The 25,625-nt window shown below is 33.1% G+C and overlaps 1 protein-coding gene across 3 annotated transcripts in view; it reads left to right on the forward strand.

Annotated features, from left to right (window-relative positions):
- The window catches only part of COL4A5 (collagen type IV alpha 5 chain), a 223,516-nt gene that overhangs the window by 169,863 nt on the left and 28,028 nt on the right, over window positions 1–25,625 (forward strand). For all 3 annotated transcript variants that reach the window (XM_045537798.1, XM_045537799.1, XM_045537797.1), the window contains 2 exons: window positions 16,817–16,943; window positions 25,134–25,214. In XM_045537798.1, coding sequence (XP_045393754.1) covers window positions 16,817–16,943; window positions 25,134–25,214 — 208 coding nt within the window. The remainder of the gene's footprint in view (window positions 1–16,816; window positions 16,944–25,133; window positions 25,215–25,625) is intronic.

The following is a 25,625-nucleotide window of genomic DNA, read 5'->3' on the forward strand; positions in this document are numbered from 1 at the left end:
GCAAATCCACACTGAATACCTCGTCTTTCAACTTTAGCATGTTATGAACCTGAAGATGCCATGTTGCATTTGCATGAATATAGTTTACAATACTTATAACTTGTTGCAAAGTGTCACTTAAAATTATAGCTTTAGCACAGATATTTTGCTGATACAAGATACAATGAAAAGAAATGAGAGCATCTGGATCCGTTAATACTTTTTTTATCTGTGCAACAAACCCTTCATGTTTTCCTGTCAGGGAAGGTGCAGTCTGTACATCCACTCACTGAATTTACCAAATTCAGTCCAACTTCACGGCATTTATCTTGAAAGTTGTTGAAGATATCTATTCCCCGTGTTCTGTTTGCAAGAGTGCCCCAAATGAGCAAATCTTCGTAGCAAAGAAAATCTGTTATGACCCAAATGAAGCATAAAACGTGTGCTGAGTCAGTAGTATCAGTTGATTCATCCAAAGCAATCGAATACTATTTATCTTCCTTTTGAAGTATCCCATGAAGTTGTTCTGTTAAGTTGAAGGCTAATTTGTGCTGCTAGTCAGTTACGGTTCTCATTGAAAGAGGCAGTTGTTTGTACTTTGAAATGTTATTGGGGTATTAAGTATACTACAACATCAACAATGCATCTTTCACAATTTCTATATCACTGAATGGCTTCCCTTTCCCCACCCCACCCCCCTAGTATATAAGTTGCTTTGTAAGTTTGTTTGGTGGCATTATTTCCAGATCTTATTGCTGCTTCAAAGAATTGTGTTTGCTTTTGATTTTTGTCTTTTAATTTCTGCAATACAACCTTTCATGCTTCTGCCTCTAATTTAAAATATTTGTGGTCCTTATGAGTGTTATAATGCTGATGAGCATTGAATTTCTTTAATGTTGATATTGCAGTATCACAAAGAAAGCAAATCATCTTATCTTTAGCAGAAACAAAATAATATTGCTATTCCCAATCATCATTAAAAAATGTGTTTTCTTCCTTCAGCATCCTCTTGGTCTTCTTTGACATGATAGGCTGTTAAGCAGACAGAATTAAAAAGTACTGTCGAGCTGTGCAACTATTCACAAATTTCACTTCAAACAAAAACACAGTGCACTGTTGTCAAAAGCTGATAAAAGACTGGTGTACTCAACCCCCATATACTGTCACCAGCCAGCCTCCTGTGGTAGTGGCACCAGTCAGGCGGGGGAAGTTAGAACTAAATCATGAGTGTAGCAGCCATCAATTTAGCCCTTATGGCTTCCTAATACTCTAACTGTGCTGGTCAATCTGGGAGGATTATTTTATTGAAACTTATTTTATTCCTTGGTATTTTAAATGCCTTCATCTTAAAAATAAAAATATAAAATTCAAATAAAAATTTATTAATAAAAATAAAAGAATTTGTTCTATAAAATTTGGATTCAGTCAAAAGGCCACACTTAAGGATCTAGGAAGCCACATGTGGTGAGAAGGCCACAGGTTCCCAACCCTGAGCTAGGGCCTTATGGGTCACAGTAAGGGCTTTTATTTCTGAGTGAAATAAGGAGCCAAAGGAAAGAGTAAAATGATTATACATTAATTTTAAGAAATATTGCAGCTCCTGTTTTGGAAATAGATCATAAAAGGAACAAGGGTGGAAGCACTGACACCAGTTATGGTGTTTAATACAGGTTAGAGGTGTTCATGACTTGGATCAGAGTGGTGGCAGTGGAAGTAATAAGAAATGGTCAGATTCTGAATATATATTATAAGTCAAGCCAGGAAAATTTGCTCATGGAACATGAGAGAAAATGAGATGTCGAGGATGACCCCAAAGTTTTTATCCTGAGCAACTGGAAAAGTAGAGTTGCTACATATTGAAATAGGAAAGATTTTGGAAGAACCAGGTTTGGTGAGAAAGATCAGGAGCATAGTTTTCTGATTGTTTATATTTTGTTGCTGAAATAGGAAATTCATCAATTGAGGGGGAAGAAAGAGGAAGAGGTAAGGGAAGTTTGAGGCCTGAGATTTAAAAAAAAAATTTTAAAGAAGAAGACTTATATATCTGAAGATTATAAAAATAGACTTATGTCTTTCTTGCAGTATTTTCATGGTTTTATTTTATAATAAATTTGCATCTTTAATGCATCTGAATTTTTTTGTATGTTGTGTAAGGTGAGGGTCTAACTTTATTTTTTTTAAACAAATATCCAATTGACACAACCCCATTTGTTACACACTCTATTCTTTACTCACTGATTTAAAATTCCATTTAAAAGAATTTCTAAATTTGTTCATATTTTTTCTGGAATGAGTGAATTTTAACATTTATTTCATCGAACCAAAATAACTATAATAAATCATTTCTGAATTTATAATGGATGGTAGCAGAAAAATATGTTTCAATTGGTAAATGTCCAAGGTATATTCAACTCTTCAAGCAAGAGGCCTTTAGTTTCTCTATTTTTTTAAAGAGACAGGATATCACTGTGTTGTGTATTGTGGACTTGAACTCCTAGGCTCCAGTGATCCTCCTGCCCTCAGCCTCCTGAGTAGCTGGAGCTACAGGCACACTACCACCACACTTGGCTTAACTTTTAGTTTTTCTATGTGGCCTACAAGTATATTTCAATAAGCAAACTCTACATTAAATTTAGAAATTTACAGAGCTGATAAAACAAGGAAATGTTATAAAGTAGCCTGTTGTTTCTTTCAGATGGTATTATTATATCTTAGAATGGTGACGTGTTGAAAAAATAATGTTTTATAGTTCAGTTCTGTTAGACAACAGCAATCCTTGCTTTGCACAGAAATTTCAGTTTCCATGACTTAGTTAAATAACACTGATCCACAATAACATGGTTTAAGTGTTAGTGGTATATTAGCTCTTCAGTCCATAAATCACCACATAAATAACAGATGTGCATCATGATCAGTGAATAGTCATTTCACTTCCTTCAAATTCTGTCAGTGATTATTCACCATGCATCTGTTCAGTTCATGCACTGACAGCAAAGCATATAGTTGTGTTGCCTCCTTGTCTCCCGGTGATATACCAATGTAACATTTTACAAAAATGGATAATCAAAAGAGAAAACTGGCCAACAAAGAAGTGCAGCAAAAAAAAAAAAAAAGGAAAGTGATAACCCTGGAAGTGAGATTTGAATTTAATGTGAATGGAGTTATAGAAGAAACAGCCAACTATAAGAATGTAGATACTGCCACCATTTGAAAAACTCTGGGTGTGTAGCCAAGGGAATTAGTGAAGGCAAACTTACTAATATAAATGAGGAAAGTGACACTGATGAAAAGGATGATGATGTCACAGAGGAAGTGTCATCATCAAAAAATCTTCACATTAAAGGAAATCTTGGAGATATTTCACAAGTTTTAAAGTGTAAAGGTTAAAATGTTGAAAAGTGATCCAAGTTTAGAAAGCAATGTGACAATTTCTATGCTAAGGCAAAGAAAATAGATGTGTTCCATATTGTAAGTTATAGGATGAGAAGAAGGGAGACAGTTTTCAAACTACCCTTGGTAAGTTTTTTACAAAGGAATAAAGCACTCTCTCAATGTTTCTAAAATGAGTGTACTAAAGAAATATTAGTTTTACTATTTTTTATTCCCCTATACACATATAACTGACATTAAGAGAGATTTTAATGTTTTGACAAAAAATTTTAAAGGTCATATAATAATCATAATTTTCCCATTGATTATTAAGGTCACCTTACATGGTTTTGGTTTACATTTTCATTTTTACAGTCCTATGTTGCCATGTAAAATAAAGAGTACCTGTATTATAAAGGGAGAGGGGAAGAAAAGTTTCAGGAAAACCTAACAGTATGATTTGGGGATGACAAGCATAAGAGAAAGATCTATAATTACTGAGTTGTTAAGAAGTAGGGATAGTGGTGAAAGAGCAGATCAGTAGTTTATTTTACAATAACACAGTTTATGTATACTGAAAACCCTGGACAGAGAGTCAGTAGGCAGAAGTTTGAGTCCTTGGTCTGTATCTTCATTACCTTGTCCATAAAATGGATAGAAGAAGAGATATCCTACCTTTTGTACAGAGTTATTGTGAGGCTTCAATGAGATTAAAAAATACTTTGTTAAAAAAAAGAAAAAGAAAAAATACTTTGTAAATTATAAAGCACTCTGTACATATTATTTCTTTATGTCTAAAATGAAAGGGCTGAAATAGATGATGTCTAAGATTTCTTCAACTCTTAAATTTAATGACTCGGTGGAATTGTATGAATCTGTAATATTCTTTTAATATGGCATAATGGTTCTAACTTTCATTACTCCTTCTTAAAATCTAATCATACTGCAGATTCAATACAGTCATAATTCTGAATAGCTTTTTTGCTGAAATTGACAAATGTATCCTAAAATCCACATGGAAATGCAAGGAACCCAGAATAGTCAAAAAATCTTAAAAAGAACAGATTTGGAGGATTCACTCTTCCAGATTTCAAAACTTACTACAAAGCTATGGTAATCAAGACTGTGATACTGGCATATGATAGGCATAGAGATCAATAGAAATAGATTAGAATCCAGAAATAAACTCATACATTTTTGGTCAACGGATTTTCAACAAAGATGCCAAGGCAATTTTTTTTTAGACAGAATCTCATTCTGTCACTCAGGCTAGAGCACAGTGGCACCATCCTAGCTCACTGCAACCTCAAACTCCTGATATCAAGTGATCCTCCTGGCTCAGCCTACCAAGTAGCTAGGACTATAGGTGTGCAGCCCCATGCCTAGCTAATGTTTTTATTTTTTGTAGAAATGGTCATGTTATGTTGCCCTGACTGATCTCAAACTCCTGATCTCAAGCAATTCTTCGTCTGCCTCGGCCTCCCAAAGTGCTAGGATTATAGGTGTGAGCCATCATGGCCAGCCAACCAAGACAAAAGAATAGTCTTTTCAACAAATGATGCTGAAACAAGAGGATATCCATCTGCAGAAGAATGAATTTGAAGCCAGGCACAAAAAGACAAATGTCACATGTTTTCACTCATATGCGGGAGTTAAAAAAAAACGGAACTCATGGAGATGGACAGTAGAATGATGGTTACCAGAGGCTGGGAAGGATAGTGGGGAGGGAAGGATAAAATGGGAGTGGTTAATGGGTACAAAAATACAGTTAGACAAAAGGAATAAGATCCAGTGTTCAATACCACAATAGGGCAACTATAGTTAATAATAATTTATTGTATATTTCAAAATAACTAAAACAGTGGAATTGGAATGTTCCTAACACAAAGAAATGATAAATGCTTGAGGTGATGGATATCCCAATTTGCTTCATTTGATCATTATATGTTGTATGCTTATATCAAAATATTAAATGTACTATATATATAATTTTTATTTAATTATCCATGATAATTAAAAAATTAAAAATAATTTAAAACATGAATAACTGTTGATAAGTATATTCAAACCACTATGCTGTGGCACATTCCACACATTTTGGAAATATTAAAATAAGTCATTATAAGTTGATTAACTCAACCTATATGACTGAGGCAAAAGAATCTATAAAATAAAGGACCAAAGAATTAGACAATGATCCTGCCTTAAGTATCTCGGAAAGAAAGACAGTATTAATCTTCTGGCTGCTCTTTGTGGGTGTTTGCTTCACTTGTGCTGAAGGCCAAGCCTCAAATCACTGAGTCAGTTTTCCTCAGAGAAGTCATGAGGCAGCAGACCGGACATGACAACATGCTATATGTAATGAATGATACTTCCTGTTTCCGACCACAGCATTAAAACAATGTCATTTAATAAAAGTCATTTATGAGAAAAGAAGAAGAATGGACTTGGACACCAACCTTATACCATATACAAAATTTAACTCCAAATACATTATTAACATAAACATAAGAGCTAAAACTATAAAAATCCTAGAAGAAAAGATGACTAAATTCTTATGGTCTTGGGTTAGGTAATGATTTCTTAGCTATTACACCAAAAGCACAAACAACCAACAAAAAAATAAACTGGGCTGTATTAATATTTAATTTTTTTCTGTTGCAAATGAAAGTGAAAAGACAACCCATAGAATGAAAGAAATTATTTGCCAATCATATATTAGATAAGGGATTTATATTCAGAATATATTAATATAAAGAACTCTTACAATACAATAAGAAAGCAAGTAACTCAATTTTTAAAAGCACACAAAGTGAATTAGACTTAACATATATATACAAGATATTGTATCCAATAATAGAAAAATATGCATTTTTTGCAAGCACACATGGCACTTCTCCAGAATTGACCACATATTAGGCCACAAAACAAAACTTAATAAATTTTAAAAGGTTAAAATAATACAACACATCCTTTCCAATCACAATGGAATGAAACTAGAAATCAACAGCAGAAGGTATACTGGAAAATCTACAAATATATGTAATTAAACCACATACTATTAAACAACCAATGGGACAAAGAAGAAATCACAAGAGAAATTAGAAAATATCTTGAGACAAATGCAAATGAAGCTATAACATACCAAAACTTACAGGATCCAGTGAAAGCAATGCTAAAAGGGCAATTAATAGCTGTAAACACTTACATTAGAGAAGATCTCAAGTAAAAAACCTACCTTAAAAGCTTAAGGAACTAGAAAAAGAAGAACAAACTAAGCTCAAAGCTAGGAGAAGGAAGGAAATAATAAAGATTAGAGCAGAGATAAATAAAATATGGAATAGACAAACAATTGAGTAAATCAATAAAACCGAGAGTTGGTTCTTCAGAAAGATCAACAAAAATGGAAAAATCGTTTGCTAGATTGGCTAAGAAAAAAAGAGAAGACTGAACTAAAATCTGAAATAAAAGAGAGGACATTACTACCAATTTTACAGAATTAAAAAGGATGTAAAATAAAGAGAGAACTATGAACACATATATGCTAACAAATTGGATAACCTACATGAAATGGAAAAATTCCTAGAAAGACACAACCTACCAAGACTAAATCATAGAAATAGATTATCTGAATAGACCTATAGATAGTAAGGAGATCGACTCAGTAGTCAAAATCCTCCCAATAAAGAAAAGTCCAGGACTAGATGGCTACACTGGTGACTTCTACCAAACATTTAAAGAAGAATTAACACCATTCCTTTTCAAGCCCTTTCAAAAAATCAAAGAGAGAACTCTTCCAAACTCATTTTGTGATGACAGGATTACCCTGATACCAAAGCCAGACAAAGACATTATGATAAAAAAAACAAAACTACAGACCAATATCCCTTATGAATATTGGTGCAAAAGTTCTGAACAAAATATTAGCATACTGAATTCAACAGCATATTAAAAAGTTTGTGCACCATGATCAAGTGGGATTTATCCCTGGGATGCAAGGATGGTTCAATACAAAAATTATCAATGTAACACATCACCTTAACAGAATGAAGTAAAACCCCCCACACAATCATCTCAATTAAAGCAGAAAAAGCATTTGACAGAATCCAATACTCTTTCATGATAAAAACACTCAACGAACTAGGAATAGAAGGAAACTATCTCCTCATAATAAAGGGTATGCATGAAAAATCCATAACTAATAATGGTAAAAGACAAACCTTTTCCCCTAAGATCAGGAACAAAATGAAGATTCTCGCTTTCACTACTTGTTTTTAACATAATGCTGGAAGCCCTAGAAAGAGTAATTAGGCAAGAAAAAGAAATGAAAGGCATACAAATTTAAATGGAAAAAGTAAAATTATCTTTGTTCACAGATGACATGATGATCTGATATGTAGAAAACACTATAAAGATTCCATACATGCCATACATGTTGGAATAAATGAACTCAGCAAGGTTGCAGGATACAAAATCAGCATGCAAAAATCAGTTTTGCTTTTATACACTAACAATGAACAATCTGAAAAGGAAATTAAGAAATTAAGAAAACAATTAAATTCATTATAGCATCAAAAAGAATAAAATACTTAGGAATAAACCTAACCTGGTTTATACTGGCATCTGGTTAAACCTAACCAGGAGGTGAATGACTTGTACACTGAAAAGTACAAAATATTGCTAAGAGAAATTAAAAGAAGACATAAATAAATGGGAAGACACTCTATGTTTATGGATTGGAAGATTTAACTTGTTAAATGTCCATACTACCCAAAGTGATCTACAGATTCAGTGTAATCCCTATCAAAATCCCAGAGGCATATTTTGCAGAAATAGAAAATTCATCCCAAAAAATGGATATGGTGTCTCAAGGGACCCTGAGTAGACAAAACAATTTTGAAAAAGAACAAAGTTGGAAGACTCACACTTCCTAATTTCAAAACATATTACAAAGCTACAGTAATCAAAATAGTGTGGTACTAACATAAAGACAAATAGACCAATGGAATAGAATAGAGAGCTCAGAGATGAATCCTAGTGTATATGGTCAAGTGATTTTCGACAAGGATTCTCAGTGGGGAAAGGACAGTTTTTTAAAAAAATGGTGCTGGCAAAACTGGATGTCCACATGCCAAAAGAATGGACTTATACCCTTTCTTTATATCATATGCAAATATTAACTCGAAAAAGATCAAAGAGCTAAATGTAAGACCTAAAACTATAAAACTTTTTAAAAAAACATAGAGCAAAAGCCTCATGACATTGGATTTAGCAATGATTTCTTGAATATGACGGCAAAAGCACAGGCAACAAAGGAAAAAAATAGATAAATTGGACTACATCAAGATTAAAAACTTCTAGGCTGGGCACAGTGGCTCACGCCTATAATACTAGCACTCTGGGAGGCCAAGGCAGGAGGATTGCTTGAGTCCAGGAGTTCGAGGTTGCAGTGAGCTCTGATGATGCCACTGTACTCTAGCCTAAGCAACAGAGTGAGACTCTGTCTCAAAAAAATTAAAAACTTCTGTGCATCCAAGAATGCTATCCATAGAATGAAAAGGCAACCCACAAAATGGGAGAAAATATTGCAAATCATATATCTGATAAATGAATAATTTCCAAAATATACAAGGAACTCCTACAGGTCAAGAACAACAACAACAACAACAACATCAAAAAACCAAATTCAAAAATAGGCAAAGGACTTAAATAGACCTTTCTCCAAAGAAGATATACAAATGTCTAATAAGTACTTGAAAAAATGGTCAACATTGTAAATCATAGGGAAATGCAAATCAATACCACAGTGAAATAACACTTCATACCCATTAAGAAGGCTATTATTAAAAAAACAGTAAATACCAGGTGTTGATGAGGATGTGAAGAAATTGGAACCCTTGTTCATCGTTGGTGCAGCCACTGTGGAAAGCAGTATGGCAGTTCCCCAGAAATTTAAACTTTATATTATCATATGATCCAGCAATTTCACTTCTGGAGATACACTCAAAAGAATTGAAAACAGGCTCAAACAGATATTTTTATAGCTGTGTTTATAGCAGCATTATTCACAATATACAAAAGGTGGAAACAGCCAAAGTATCCATGGACAGAGAAACGTGTAAATGAAATGTGGTATACAAATACAATGGAATATTATTCAACATTGAAGTGGAATGATACTGTGATTCATGTTACAACATGAATGAACTTTGAAGATATTATGCTAAGTGAAATAAACCAGTCACACAAAGATAAATACTGTATAATTCCACTTATGTGAGATACTTAGAGTAGTCAAATTTGTAGAGACAGAAATTAGAATGGTGGTTGCCAGGGGTTGGGGGAGGGGAAAATAAGGACATGGTCAAAAGGCACAGACATTCAGTTATAAGATGAATACGTTGTAGGGATCAAACATACAGCATGGTGACTGTAGTTAACAATACTGTATTGCAAACTTGAAATTTGTTGAGAAAGTAGATCTTAAATGTTTTCACCACAGATAAAAAATGGTAACTATGTGAAGTGATAGATATGTTAACTAACTTGATTGTGGATATAAGTATGGAGTTTCAGTTCGGGATGATGAAAAAAGTTCTGGAGATTTATGGTGGTGATGGTTGTACAACAATGTGAATGTACTTTATGCCACTGAACTGTAAACCTGAAAATTGTCAAAATGGCAAATTTTTTCCATTAAATTATGTTTATTTTTACTTTTTAAAGCACTACACATTTTCTCTATTTCATCCTTTAGGAAACTAAAAAAATAGCCTAAATCTTTGAATTTCTCTAGAAATCAATGTGTGTACAGGTCGCTTCTTATAGAAATCAAATAAATATTCTTCCACCAGGAATCAGCGTAGAGCTTGCTGAAATAAACCTGTGACATCGTGGTGGAACTTTATGTTTTGTATCTTTTACTACAATAAAAAGCCATATAGAAGTGAAAAATGTTAATTAGGCTGATTTAATCATTCCATAATGTATACATGTATCATAACATCATTTGTACCACATACATATATGCAATTATTATTTATGAATTAAAAATAAAACAAAACATCAAGTAAAAAATGGGCAAAGAAATCAGATATTTCTCTACAGAAGATGTACAAGTGGCCAATATGTATTAATACATAAAAAGGTGTTTAACTTCATTAGTTATTATGTAAATGCACATCAAAACCACAATAAGATACAACTTCACACTCACTAGAATAGCCATAATCAAGACAGAAAATAACAAGTGTTGGCAATGAACAAATTGGAACCCTTTTACATTGCTGATGGGAATGTAAAATGATGCAGCTGCTGCAAAAAAATCTTTGACAGTGCCTCAAGAAGTTATTAATAAATATAGAGTTATCATATGACCCAGCAGTTCTACTTCTAGCTATATACTGAAGAGAAATGAAATTGTGTTTCTGCACAGAAACTTGTATGAGAATGTTCATGGCAGCATTATTTATAGTAGCCAAAAAGTGGAAAAAACACAAATGTCCATCAATGGATGGATGAATGGCTAAACAAATTGTGCTATACAATGGAATATTATTTGGTGATTGAAAAGAATGCAGTACTGATACATGGTATAACATGGATGAACCTGGAAAACATTATGCTGAGTGAAGTATGCCAGACACAAAAAACCACATATTGTATGATTGCATTTATATGAAATGTCCAGAATAGGCAAAATTACCTAAACGGAAAGCAGATTAAGTGTTGCCAGGGCCTGGAGGGAGAGGGGAATGCAGAATGACTAATAATGGGTACAGAGTTTCTTTTAGGGGGAAATGAAAATTTTCTCAAATTAGATTGTGAATGATGGTTGTATAACCTGGTGATATATGAAAAACATTAAATTGTACACTTTAAATGGATGAATTATATGGTTTGTGAATATCTCAATAAAGTCATTTAAAAAGTAATTATGAACATTATTGGAAAATCCACAAGGTTTTTATTTATAAAATGTAATGTTTTCATTTTTTAAAATAACTATTTTTTAAGATTTTTAAAATTCTAAAATCCTGAGATTTAATGAACAAATGGGTGTTAGTGTTTTTCTTGCACTTAATTTTGAATACATTTTAAGTAATTTTATGTGGTGTGGTTACTAGAACTGCACATACTATGCTAGTATGACATAGCATGATTTTATGAGACATGTTTTTCTTCTATTGTTTCGTTAGCATTTGGAGCCACTTTGGGGTACCTTGGGTTGATGTTTGGAGCAATTTGCTATCACTCCTTCCTTGAGTGGTAAAGGATAGAGCCTATTATCTTACAAACTTAGTGCATATTATTTCTTTCTAAGTTCATCATCACTTTACACACACTCCATTTGAATCTCATGCGGTGTCTTTGGCCTGCTCATGCAGCCTTGAGCCATTATTTATCAGTTTGTTCCTGTTAGATTAACATTTCGCTACCTGGGAGAGCTAAATAATTTGCACACTTGAAGATCTTATTGTATACTTCCTTTTCTATATCATTTACTAAAATGTTAATGGTTGCTTGATGAGTATAAAGCTTCAATTATGCAAAATGAGTAAGTTCTGCAGATCTGCAATACAACCTAATGCCTATAGTTAACAGGACAGTATTGTTTACCTTTACATATGTTAAGATGGTAGATTTCATATTAAGTGCTCTTACCACAAAACACACACATACATACACACACACAAAAAAAACCCCCAAACTTTTTGGAGGTGATGGATATGTTTGTTACTTTGTGGTTATGGTATCATGTGTGTATGCATATATCCAAACTCACCAAAATGTATACATAGATATGTGTAATTTTTTGATATCAATTATATATCAATAAAGGTTTTTAAAAATAAAAAAGAGTATCTCTGTATCCACTCTTTAATTTCCGTGATTGTTCACATTCTCTGTTTAAAGTAGAACCGATTTGTGGCTTTGTTCAAGGTGTCATTAATCTCCAAATACAGATAGGGCTGTAAAAACATTGGCAATCATGTGAGGACCACAGCTTCCAACTGTTGGACTACTGTTGTAATATTCTTCTTGCTGTAAAGCAGGATGTGGTTTTTACTCTTTGTCACCAAATATTTTCCATTTGTTGTCTTTTTTGTCCCCCCAGTGACAATGCTTCTTCAATTTTACAATGGAATGTGAGAAAAAAAAAAAGATTAGCTTTCTCGCCAACTTTGATGTCGTCTGTTCTGTAAAGTGGGGCAAGCCTGTAATTTTATTCTGGGTTTTAGGTGATAGCATGGAATGAAGAAGATGCCATTCCTAAGACATAGTGGAGATTGACTATCATCCAAATACTCTGAGATGACCAGTTTGAATTTTAACAATAAAAAGACATCCAATTGTCTCTTTTTCTTCATGGACTGTATGTGATACAACACAGTGACCTTGAAAGCAGTTCTAATTTCAGGCTTGTCTTCCAGTGTTACTGTATTTGTTAGATAGTTTCACAGTGGTGAATTTGATTCGTTAGGTATGCTATATTCCATTTTCAGAATTATATCAAAGCTTGACATTAGAACAAACGTAGTTGTTTGCAGCTGGGTATTCAAGTCACTTCTAGCTTTTGCTATAAGTGCAAATAGATTTGAATTTTCCTTTCTCAGAGTGATTTACGAGATTCCTGGCCAGTTTGTTGATTTGCTGAGCACTTTCTTCTTTATCTCTTCTTGCTTACCTTTTTTGAAACTCATTGTTTTCCCTACAAGTGTATGAATAAGAAAAAACTAGATAAAACCTAAGCTAGCAAATACCAGTATTTTTTAGAAGCCCTACTAAAATATACTTTCTTTTTAAAATTTACTTGGTTTGAAGGAGTAGGGCCATGAGGCTTATTAGAAGAACTGTATTAGGGGACAAGTGCTGTCTGAATTTAGAGACTGGGGTTATAGTAGTCCGCCATTATACACTCCAAGACCCCCAGTAGATGTCTGAACCTGCGTGCGGATAATACCAAACTTCATATATCCTGTGTTTTTTCCATCCGATAACAAAGAAGGCTACCAAGTGACTAATGGACAGGTAGCGTATACAGGATGGATATGCTGGACAAAAGGGATGATTAATGTCTCATGAGGGATGGACTAGGACAGCACAAGATTTCATCAAGCTACTCAGAACAACATGCAATTTAAAACTTATAAATTGTTCATTTCTGGAATTTTCCATTTAATATCTTCAGACAGCAAGTGACTAAAACCACAGGAAGCAAAACAGCAGATAAGGAGGGACTGATGTATTTGTAGAATTTAGCATACTTTAGTTTCATAAATAATCAGGAGTTTCTCTACTGCCTTACAGGTTTACTACTAGCAGAATATTGGAATTTTCTTCTTGTTTTTTATTTTAGTATATAAATTTAATTCCTTCATGAATAAGAAGAAGAATCATAATAATTCAAAGTTTTCCTATGTAAATACCGAAGATGGAACCAATTCAATCCAAAATTTAATTTTATATCTATTATGCACCTAAAAATGAGGTAAATGTTTGATTCATAAGGGTTCAGAAAAAATACATATATTCCTAGCCCCAAATTCTTATTTTTTTAAATAACAGGGTATAAGGAGAAAATGTATTAGTTTACGTTTTTCTATTTACTATTTTTTTAATTTGTATAAATTTATGGGGTACATATACAATTTTGTTACATGCATAGGTTGTGTAGTGGTCAAGGCTGGGTATCAATCACCCAAATAATGTACATTGTACCCATTAACTAATATCTCATCATCCTCCCCCCTACCTCCTCACCCTTCCCAGTCTCCATTATCTATCATTCCACTCTCTACATCCATGGGAACATATTTTTAGCACCCACTTATGAGTGGGCACATGTGATATTTGTCTTTCTGTGCCTGGCTTGTTTCACTTAAGATAATAACCTCTAGTTCCGTCTATCTTGCTGCAAAATACGTGATTTCATTGATTTTTATGGCTGAATTGTATTCTGTTAAATACGTATATTTAAATATATATCACTTTTTATTTGTTCATCTGTTGATGGACACTTAGGTTGATTCCATATCTATGCTATTGTGAATAGTGCTGAGATAAACATACCAGTGCAACAGGTATCATTTTTTATATATTGATTTGTTTTCCTTTGGGTAGATACCTGGTATTGGGATTGCTAGATCAAATGATAGTTCTATTTTTGTTTTTTGAGAAATCTCCATATTATTTTCCATGGAGGCTATACTAATTTACATTCCTACCAACAGTGTATAAGAGTCCCCTTTTTTCCACATCCCCGCCAACATCTGTTATTTTTTGTCTTTTTAATAATAGTCATTGTGGTAAGATGATATCTCCTTGTGGTTTTAATTTGCATTTCTCTGATGATTAGTGATGTTGAGCATTTTTTCATATTCCTGTTGGGCATGTGTTGTCTTCTTTTAAAAAATATTTATTCATGTCATTTGCCCACTTTTTAATGGGATTTTGTTGTTGTTGAGTTGTTTGAGTTCCTTGTATATCAGAATATTAGTCCCTGTTGAATGAATAATTTGCAAATATTTTCTCCCATTCTACAGGTTGTCTTTTCACTCTGTTGATTATTTCTTTTGCTGTGCAGAACCTTTTTAGTTTAATTAATTTCCATTTGTCTATTTTTATTTTTGTTGCCTATGCTTTTGAGGTCTTAGTCATAAATTCTTTGCCTAGACCAATGTCAAGAAGAGTTTTCCCTAGGTTTTCTTCCACTATTTTTATATTTTCTGGTCTTATATGTAAGTCTTTAATCCATCTTGAGTTGATTTTTGTATATGGTGAGAGATAGGAGTCCAATTTTATTCTTCTGCATATGGCAATCCAATTTTCCCAGACCATTTGTTGAAGAGAGTGTCCTTTCCCCAATATATGTTCTTGTTGGCTTTGTCAAAGATCAGTTGGCTGTAAATATGTAGCTTTATTTCTTGTTTCTCTATTCTGTTCCATTGATCTATGCAGGATACAAAATCAATGTACAAAAATCAGTAGTGTTTCTATATACCAATAATAATCTAAGTGAAAAAGAAGTCAAGAAAGCAATCTCATGTACAATAGCTACTAAAAAAATACCTAGGAATAAATTTAACCAAGGAGGTGAAATATGTCCACAAGGAAAACTACAAAACACTGGTGAAAAATTTGTAGCTGACACAAACAAATGGAAAAACATCCGTTGCTCATGGATCAGAAGAATTAGCATCATTAAAAGACTATATTGCCCAAAGAAATCTATAGATTCACTACACTCTCTATCAAAATACCAATGTCATTTTTCACAAAATTAGAGAAAGCAATCCTAAAATTCATATGGAATCAAAAAGAGCCTAAATATCCAAAGCAATCCTGAACAAAAAGTCCAAAGCTGGAGGCATCACATTACCTGACTTCAAATTATATCACAAGGCTATAGTGACCAAAACAGCATGGTGGTAGTAAGAAAAGGCATTAGTTTAAAAAGCTATTACCATAATACAGAAGCACATGAGTCACAGATAGAAGATCTTATTCACCTAGACAAGGATATGCACTGAGTGAGGAAGGAAGCATTCAGTAGGTGATGTTAAACACTAGCACTTTGTTGGAGAGGTCACAATCCTCATGAGCAGAGTAGTGAACACTGTTTTAGAGTTATGGTGTATGTTTTAGTTGTTATTGGGAAAAACTTGTTTTAATTGTGAAAGTAAGTATGAATTCTTCTAAGGATCTATTAGAAGAAAACATTATGTAAATATTCATTGAACAAAAATTTTTGTATGTATATGAATTGTCTCTTACCCCAAAGAAACTCTCAATGTAATTAAGGAGTTAAGACTTGCATATGTGAAACCATTATAAACATGACAGAATAAGAACCTACCTTAATCTCTTAGGATAAGCTTTCTTTGTCCAGGAAGACTTCATGAAAGAAGTGAGATTTTAGATATCCACTGAAGAATTGATAGACTTCCTCATGTTATAATGAAATTTACCTTTTGTAGTAGAAGCTACTGTAGCTTTTGGTGGACATGCTTATTGTAAGCAATGAATTGCATTGTAGCACAGTAGGGATGACAATCACAGGTTCTGAAGTCACACTGTTTGAATCCAAATCCAGAGTCTACCACTTACTAAGCTGCATCTCTATACCATGAGATAGGGTTGTTAAGGATTAATGAGAATGATGCTTCTATATACTGTGGAAATAGTATGAGCTCTCGAGTCTGATAGACTTTGGTTCAGATCCCAATTTTGCCACTTACTAAAGACCTTAGGCACTTGTCTTCTCTAAGATTCAGTTTTCTCATTTGTAAATGGAGATAATAAAGCCTAACTCACAGGGCTGTTGTTATGATCAAATGAAGCAATTTATGTAAAGCACTTAGCAGAGTGTCTGATGTATTATAAAAGCTCTATAAATAATGCTATGCTCTTATAAAATCTAACTCATGTGGAGACTTCAGTTTTATCTTTTTATTCATGTTTTCAGGGTGAACCTGGTCTGCCTGGATACCCAGGAGACCCTGGCATGAAAGGTTCTGTTGGAGATACAGGTCTGCCTGGATTGCCAGGGACCCCTGGAGCAAAAGGACAACCAGGCCTTCCTGGATCCCCAGGTAATATTCGTATTTTTAAATTCTTCTTTCTTTCCTTATGTACGCTAACCAGTATCACAGAGCAACTTATTTGGCAGACTTGCATTGTTTCCCAATCGGATACTGGCTAACAACATAATCTCAAACTAGTTCTTTACCTTTTCTTTGCTCAAATTTCTTTCTGTATAAAGTGAAAATGAGTAATACTGACTCATCAGGACAATATCCTGTGGACAGAGAGACTGTTTGGTGGAGCATATGACAATCTTTGACTGCTAGCCACAAATCAATTAAGAAGCCTTACTATTTTTGTAGGTGATAATATACGCTTCCAAGATGTAGCCTGCTGCTGATTCTCTTAGAAAGTTGTACGGAGGCACACAGCCAGTGGCTGTTGGTAGCACAATCATACAGTTCATTCAAATGGCAAAGACTGAATCATTCAAGCAAAGGGTCTTAGCACTATAATCAAGTGGGTAGCCTGAACTAGATTATTATAGTACCTGCTTGTTTATGATCATATTTATTTATTTTTGTCTTCTGAATTGCACAGTGGCACAGATGAATGGATCTTTGGTTATCTTTTTCTTAACCTTTTTATTGACATGCATTCATATTGTTAAGTACACTTAAATGTGCAAAACTATAGATGGTTTTTTATTAATACCTATGTATATATCCATGAATCCACCATACATATCAAGATATTAAATAGTTCCCTCATCCCATAAAGTTTACCCATGCCCCTTCACAGGGAACCCTCCCCTGCTACACCAATGTAACCACTACTATGATTTCTATCACCATCAGTTAATTTTGCCTGTTACTGAAATTCATGTAAGTGGAATTGTACAGTGATCCTGTGTCTGGCTTTTTTCACTCATTATGCCTGTAAGATTCACTTATTTTGTGGCGTGTGTCAGTACTTTGTTCTTTATCATTGTTGTGTAATATTCCATTGAAGAAATGTACCATAACCAATTACCTATTCTCCTGTTGATGGACTTTTGGGTTGTTTCTAGTTTGGGACTATTATGAAAAAAGATGTGATTAAAATTCTTTTACATGTCTTTTGGGAAACATATACACTGATTTCTCTTAGACAAACACTTAGAAGTAGAAACACTGAATCCCAGAGTAGGTATACATTTACGTTTAGTAGATGGTGCCAGACAGTTTTCCAAAGTGGTTTAATAAATTACAGTCCCACCAACAATGCATGAAATGTCCACTTGTTCAGTTGCCCATGTCCTCAATGTCACTGAGTATTTTCAGTCTTTTTATCTATTTTGGTGTGTATGTGGAAGTATCTTACTGAGATTTTAATTTACATTTTTCTAATGAATAACAATATTAAAATACCTTTTCATATATTAATACTTACTGGCCATTTGGATGGCATCTTTTTTAAGTGTCTTCTCAAGTTTTTTGTTCATTTTTTATTGGGTTGTTTGCCCTTTTTCTTATTGATTCCGAACAGTTTTTTATGTGTTCTGGACATGAGTCCTTTGTTAGATACATGTATTGCAAATATGTTCTCCCTACCTCAGATTTGCCTTTCACTCTCTTAATGTCGTCATGTAATGAACAGAAGTTTTTAATTTTAATAAAATCCGGTGTAGCAATCTTTTCTTTTATGGTTAGTGCTTTTTGTATCCAATTCAGTAAATATTTTCCTACTTGAGGTTATGGAAATTGTTCTCCTAATTTTTTATAGCCTTTAGTGTTTAAACTTTTACATTTAGGTTTATGATCTGTCTCGAATAAAATATTTTTATAGTGTGAGGCAGGGGTCAAGGTTCATTTTTTTTCCATACAGTTATCCAATTGCTATCCACACTACTTTTTAAAAAGAACCTAAGTTTACCCAATAAATTTCAGTCCCTCCATTGTCAGAAAACCAAATGATGAATATGTAGGGGTCTATTTCTATACTCTGTATTCTGTTCCATTGGTTTATTATCTGTTCTTGCTTTAATACAATACTGTCTGAATTATTATAAATATGTATTAAGCCTTGAAATATGGTAGTATAAGTACTACAACTTTGTTCCAGTTTTTTAAAGCTTGCTTTGGCTATATTAGGTCTTCTGCATGAATTTGGGAATCATTCTATCAATGCTTGTCTTTGGCTATTCTAGGTCTTTTGCATGAATTTGGAAGTCAGTTGATCAATTTCCATTAGAAAATACCTACAGAGATTTTGATTAGGATTGCAATAAATATCTAGATAACTTTGAGGAGAATTAATATTTTAACAATATTCAATCTTCTAATCCAATGAACATGTTATCTTTCCATTTATTTAGGTATTTAATTTAACGATACGTTGAACTTTTTATTTTATAGATCTTGAACATCTTTCTTTAAAATTATCCCTGAAAATTTGATGCTTTCTGATGATATTTTAAATGGGTATTGCTTTTCCCAGTTAATTTTCCAGTTGCTTGTTGTAGTATATAGAAATAATTGATTTTGGAATACTAAACTTGTATATAGGAAAATTGTTGATTTCACTTATTTATTCTAAGAGTTTATAGTTTTTTTGTTTTTTAAACTGACATCACCTCAGATTTTTTTTTACTTCTTTTCAGTTCTTTATACCTTTTATTTCTTTTCCTTGTCTAATTGTACCAGCTAGGACCTCTACTATAATGTTTAATAAAAGTGGTTATAGTTGACATCCTTATCTTTTTCCTAAACTCAGAGGCAAATTGTTCACTATTTTACCATTAAAAGTAATGTTAGTGCCAGAATTTTTGTACATACATTTTATTAAATTAAAGAAATTCCTTTTTATTTTTAATCTACTGAGTTTTTTTATCGAGAATGGGTGTGAGTTTTATCAAATCCTTTTTCTGAATCTACAGAGATGATCATGGTTTTTTTCTCCTTTATGCTGTTGATATAGTGAATCACATTGATATTTTGTGTCAAATCAACTTCGTATTCTTGGGATAAACTCTAAGATGTTCATGCTATATATATTATTTTTAACTATTACTGGACTTGATTTGCTATTTTTTTTTGCAATTATCTATGACCGTGAGAGGTATTGGCCTATTATTTTCCTTTCTCATAGAGTCCTTGTCAACATTTTGCTGTACGGATTTGGTGGCCTCATGAGTTGAGAAATATTCTGTCTTTCTCTATTTTTTCTTTAAATGTTTCATGGAATTCACCAGTGAAAGAATCTGGGCCTATGGTTTTCTTTATGGAAACATTTTGAATCACAGATTCAAAGCCTTTAACAGTTATATCACTATTCAGATTATTTATTTTCATGTCAGTTTTGTTCAATTGTGTTTTTCAAAAAAAATTGACCGTTTCATCTAAGTTGTCAAATTTATTAGCAGAAAGTTGTTGATAATTATCCTTATTTTGTCTTTCTAATTTCTGCAGGATATGTAATGAGGTCTACATTTAAAAATATTTTGACATAAGTAATTTTTGGTTTCTCTCTTTATCTTGAGCAATCTTGCTAAGCATTCATTAAGTTTTATTCATTGTTAAAAATTAACTTTTGAATATGATTTACTCTGTATTCTATTTCATTGGTTTTTGCTTGTATCTTTATTATTTTTTACCTTCTACATTCTATGGATTTAATCTTGCTATTCTTTTTCTACCTTCTTTAGTTGGAAGCTTAGATCATAGTTTTTTCAAGTTTATCTTTTGTAATAGATGTATTTAAAACTTTAAGTTTCCATCTAAGGGGTGTTTAAGCCAAATTTTATTTCTTTGTGCTTTCTTTATCATTCAGTTTAAAATATTTTCTAATTTCCCTATTGATTTCTGTTTTAATCCATAGTTTATTTAGAATTATATTGCTCAATTTACAAATACTTTGGGGCTTTTCATCACCTAGTGAAGTCATAGCTGTAACAACATTATAGTACAATTCCTCACATTTGTGGTGATGCTGGTATAAACAAACCTACTGCATTGCTAGTTGTGTAAAAGTATAGTACACACAATTATGTATAGTATGTAATACTTGATAATGATAATAAATGACTATGTTACTGGTTTATGTATTTACTATATAATTTTTTGCTATATATTTTAGAGTGTACAGCTTCTACTTATAAAAAAGTAAGTTAACTATAATACAGCCTCAGGAAGATGCTTCAAGAGGTATTCCAGAAGAAGACATTGTTATCATAGGAGATGACAGTTTCATGGGTGTTACTGCCCCTGAAGACCTTTCAGTAGGACAAGACATAGAGGTGGAAGACAGTGACATTGATGATCCTGAACCTGTACTTTTTAACAGAAAGTTTAAAGTGCAAGAAAATTTTTTAATTTAAAGTAGAAAAAAGCTTATAGAATAAGGATATAAAGAAAGAAAATATTTTTGTATATCTGTACAGTGTGTTTGTGTTTTAAGCTAAGTGTTAACACACGAGTCAGGAAGTTTAAAATGTAACAAGTTTATAAAGTAAAAAAGTTACAGCAAGCTAAGATTAATTCATTATTGAAGAAAAAGTTTTTTATAAATTTAGCATAGCCTAAGTGTACAGTGTTTATGAAGTCTACAGTAGTGCACAGTAATGTCCTAGGCCTTCACATTCACTCACCACTCATTCACTGACTCACCTAGAGTGATTTCCAGTCCTTTAAGCTCCATTCATGGTAAGTGCCTTATACAGATGTACCATTTTTCTTATCTTGCAATATTTTTACTGTACCTTTTCTATGTTTAGATATGTTTATATACATAAATATTTACCACTGTGTTACAGTTGCCTACAGAATTTAGTATAATAAAATGCTGTACAGATTTGTAGCCTAGGAGCAATAGGCTATACCATATAGCCTAGGTGTATAGTAGGCTATACCATATAGCCTAGGTGTATAGTAGGCTATACCATCTAGGTTTGTTTAAGTACATGCTATGATGTACACACAATGACGAAATCGCCTGACTCGTTTTCTTAGAACGTATCCCCTTTGTTAAGCAATGCATAACTATTTCTTCCATCACATTTTCTTCTCTTTCTTTGGGAATGCAATTATATGCATATTAGATCACTTGATACTGTCTCACAGGTCACTGAGGCTCTAGCTATACTTTTTCTATCTTTATTCTCTCTGTGCTTTAATTTGGATGGTTTTTATTCCCTACCTTCAAGTTTACTGATTATTTTTTCTGTTGTGTTCAATGTTCTGTTCATCTCCTCCACAAAATTAGATTATTTTTAGAGTTACCGTATTTCTCCAGATATTCCCCATTTTTCACCCGTTATACATATCTTTGCCTATAGATTCTTTAAAATATTTCTTATGGCTCATGTAAAGGTCTTTTCTGCCTATTCCAACCTTCTAGATATCCATGAGTCTTTTTCTACTGAGAGTTTTTTCCTTCTGGATAAGAGTCACATTTTCAAATTTTTTCATAATCTTTTATATACTGAATGTTGTGGATAGTATGATATAGAGATTCTGGATTCTATTAAATTTCTTGAAGAGTGCTGAATATTTTTTTAGTAAGCAGTTCAATTACCTGAGAATCAACTTGATCTTGCTTGCACTGATGGAGTTTTAGGTTTTGTTAGAGCAGGGCTATTCCCATCGGCCTTAGTCTTAGATGTATCCCTGAGATCTGGCCATGTGGGCTTTACTCTTAATGTGTGGCTCTTCTGAGGTCATTTCCTTTGAAAATTTTCATTTAGTGTTTCTTATAGTGAAGTCTCTTATAGTGACAGCAAATTCTCTTAGCTGTCATTCATTAGAAAATGTTTTTATTGTGCTTTCATTTTTTATTGAGTTATATAGTAGACAAAATTCTAAGATCCCCCACCCAAATTCCTGGCCCCTGGTTATTCTGTCAAAGACTAATCTAGGTACTGCTGTGGAAGGGTTTTGCAGATAGGATTAAGCTCCCAAATCAGTTGAACTTAAGATATGGAGATATTCTGGGGACCCTAGTCTAATCACATGAGCTCTTTACAAGCAGGGAGTTTTCTCCAAGTGGTAGCAGAAGAGGAAGTGAGAGAGATTCAAAGCATGAGAGAGATTCCCACATAAGAAAGGATCTCCGTTGCTCCTATGGAGATGGCCCACCGACTGGAAATGTGAGTGGTCTGCAGGACCTCAGAATGGTTTCAGGCAGCCAGTTAGCAAGGAAACAGGGACCTCAGTTTTTTTCCCCAGGGAACTAAATTTGGCCAACCTGAATGAGCTTGGAAGTGTATCTTTCCCCATAGCCTCGACTTAAGAGCTTAGCCCGACCAACACCTTGATTTGGGCTTTATGAGAGGCTAAGCAGAGATCCCAGCTCAGCTGTGCACAGACTGTTACCTACAGAAATTGTGAGATAATAAATGGGTATTTTTAAAGTCATTAAGTTTGGGGTAATTCATAACATAGCAATAGAAAACTAATGCACTGCTCTTCTGGTCATTCTTTAGGTTTTTACTTCCCTCCCAAATATGCCTGTTACTGTTTACTTTCAGAGTCCTCGAATAGTCGCTTTTTGTATTCTGTCCAGTTTTTAATTATAATCAGTGAGCAGAAGAGGCTGTAATGGGCTTGCTCCATCTTGGCAGACCTCAAAAGTGTTTAGGGGTAAATTTAACAAAATATTTGCAAGGTGTGTCCACTGAAAACTGTAAAACCCACTATGAGAAACTTTTAAATACCAAAATAAATGAAAAGAATAGATCATATTTAAGGACTAGAAGATCAAACTTATGAAGATGCCAGTTGTCTCTAAAGCAATCATAGATTCAAAGTGATTCCAATAAATAACACAACAGGCTTTTTTTAGTAAGAATTGACAGATTCTAAAATGTATATGGAAATGGAAGGGACATAGAATATCCAAAACAATAATGAAAAAGAAAACCATTGTTGGAGGACTTGTACTACCTGATTTTAAGATGTACAGTAATTAAGGCAGTGTGGTACTTGCATAAGGATTGACAAATAGAATATGGGCATAGAAAGAAACTGATATTATGCAGTGAATTGACTTTTGGTAAAGATACCAAAGAAATCCAATAGAGAAAACAAAAAGTCTTTTCAGCAAATGGCCCTAAAGCATCTAGATGTTCATATGGGGAAAAAATGAAACACAGGTGATACATTACATCATGTAGAAAAAAATTATTTTAATTAGATCTTAGTCCAAACCTAAAAGGTAAAGCCATAATGTTTCTAGAGGAAAACATAGGTTAATATTTTCATGACTTGGAGTAGGCAACGATTTCTTAGGCCACAAAAAGCAGTAACTGTAAAAGAAAAAAGAAAACGATAGATTAGTTAATCAAAATTTAAAACTTCTGTTCATAAAAAGACACCACTAGGAAAATGAGTAGGAAAGCCACAAACTAGGAGAAAATTTTTGCAAAATGTATATCTATCTGAGATGATATCTTGGATATATAAAAAAATTTCTGCAACTTAATAATAACAAGATATACAATCTAGTTTTGAAAAATGGAGAAAACTTTGAACATATATTTCACAAAAGATATACAGATGGCCAATAATCACATGAAAAGGTGGTCAATGTCATTAGCCATCAAAGAAATGCAAATTAAAACCACAATAAGGTAGCTCTATATACCTGCCAGAATGGCTATTATGAAAGCAACTGATATAAATAATCACATAGGTTGTGAAAAGATCTAGAACAACTGGAACTTCACACATGTTGTTGTGAGTATAAAATGGTTTGGTAGTTTTTTTTTTTTTACATAAAACACAATATACACCTACTCTCTGACAGCAATTCTACTCCTCAATATTTACCCAAGATAAATTAAGACACATGTCGACAAAAAGACCTGTGCAGAAATATTCATAACAGCTTTATTAGTGATAGCTAAATGCTGTAAATAAATCAGGTTTCCACAGAGAGGAGAATGAGTATTCATAATACTTAAAACCTGACAACAATCCAAATGTCCATCAACATGAATAGATTAAATAAAATTATGGTATCTCCATATAGTGGAATCCTACAAATTCTACCAGTGTAATATAATATTTTATGTTTATGAATATATAATAATTCTGGCTTCTGGATAAATTAATTTCAAACATAAAAATATTCTTAAAAATTGCTAGCAAACACCAACATCTTTTGGGTTTCTTTTTGTTCTTCACTGTTTCTTTACTAACACTATAAACTTTAAGTTTGAATTGTAGCTCTTAAAGTAATGCAGTGTTTCTTTTATTTTTAAATTGAACTCTTTACTCTAGGAATCCCAGGCCCTCCTGGACCAAAAGGCATTAGTGGCCCTCCTGGAAACCCTGGCCTTCCGGGAGAACCGGGTCCTGTAGGTAAGCATGATAAATAATAGTTTGCTGTTCTGTAAAAGTAAGGCTTATCATATTCAATTTGGGAAAGTCAAATCATGTTCAGCTGTGAACATTTTCAAAACAAGGAAACAGGGTGATCATTCACTTAACGCTGTGTGTTTGGTACAAAATAACTATTAATAAAAAGTACTTAAATTATCATTATGCAATGTTATTTTTAGGCTCACTTTTTCTGGGGAGAATTAATTCAAGTATCCTATCCTATAAGAGAAGATAGAAGCTCTGATTTTTTTTTTAGAATGGTAGGCTGTAGCCATTTTGTTTGTTTCTAAAGTAAATGCACCCTTCTACCCTTTTCACCTTACTGTCTTGGATATTCTAAAGTCATATTAAAATGAGAAACTGAAAAGTTTTAGATTTTTTAGTGGACTA

This window comes from Lemur catta, chromosome X, assembly GCF_020740605.2.
Source record: "Lemur catta isolate mLemCat1 chromosome X, mLemCat1.pri, whole genome shotgun sequence".
Classification (NCBI taxonomy): domain Eukaryota; kingdom Metazoa; phylum Chordata; class Mammalia; order Primates; family Lemuridae; genus Lemur; species Lemur catta.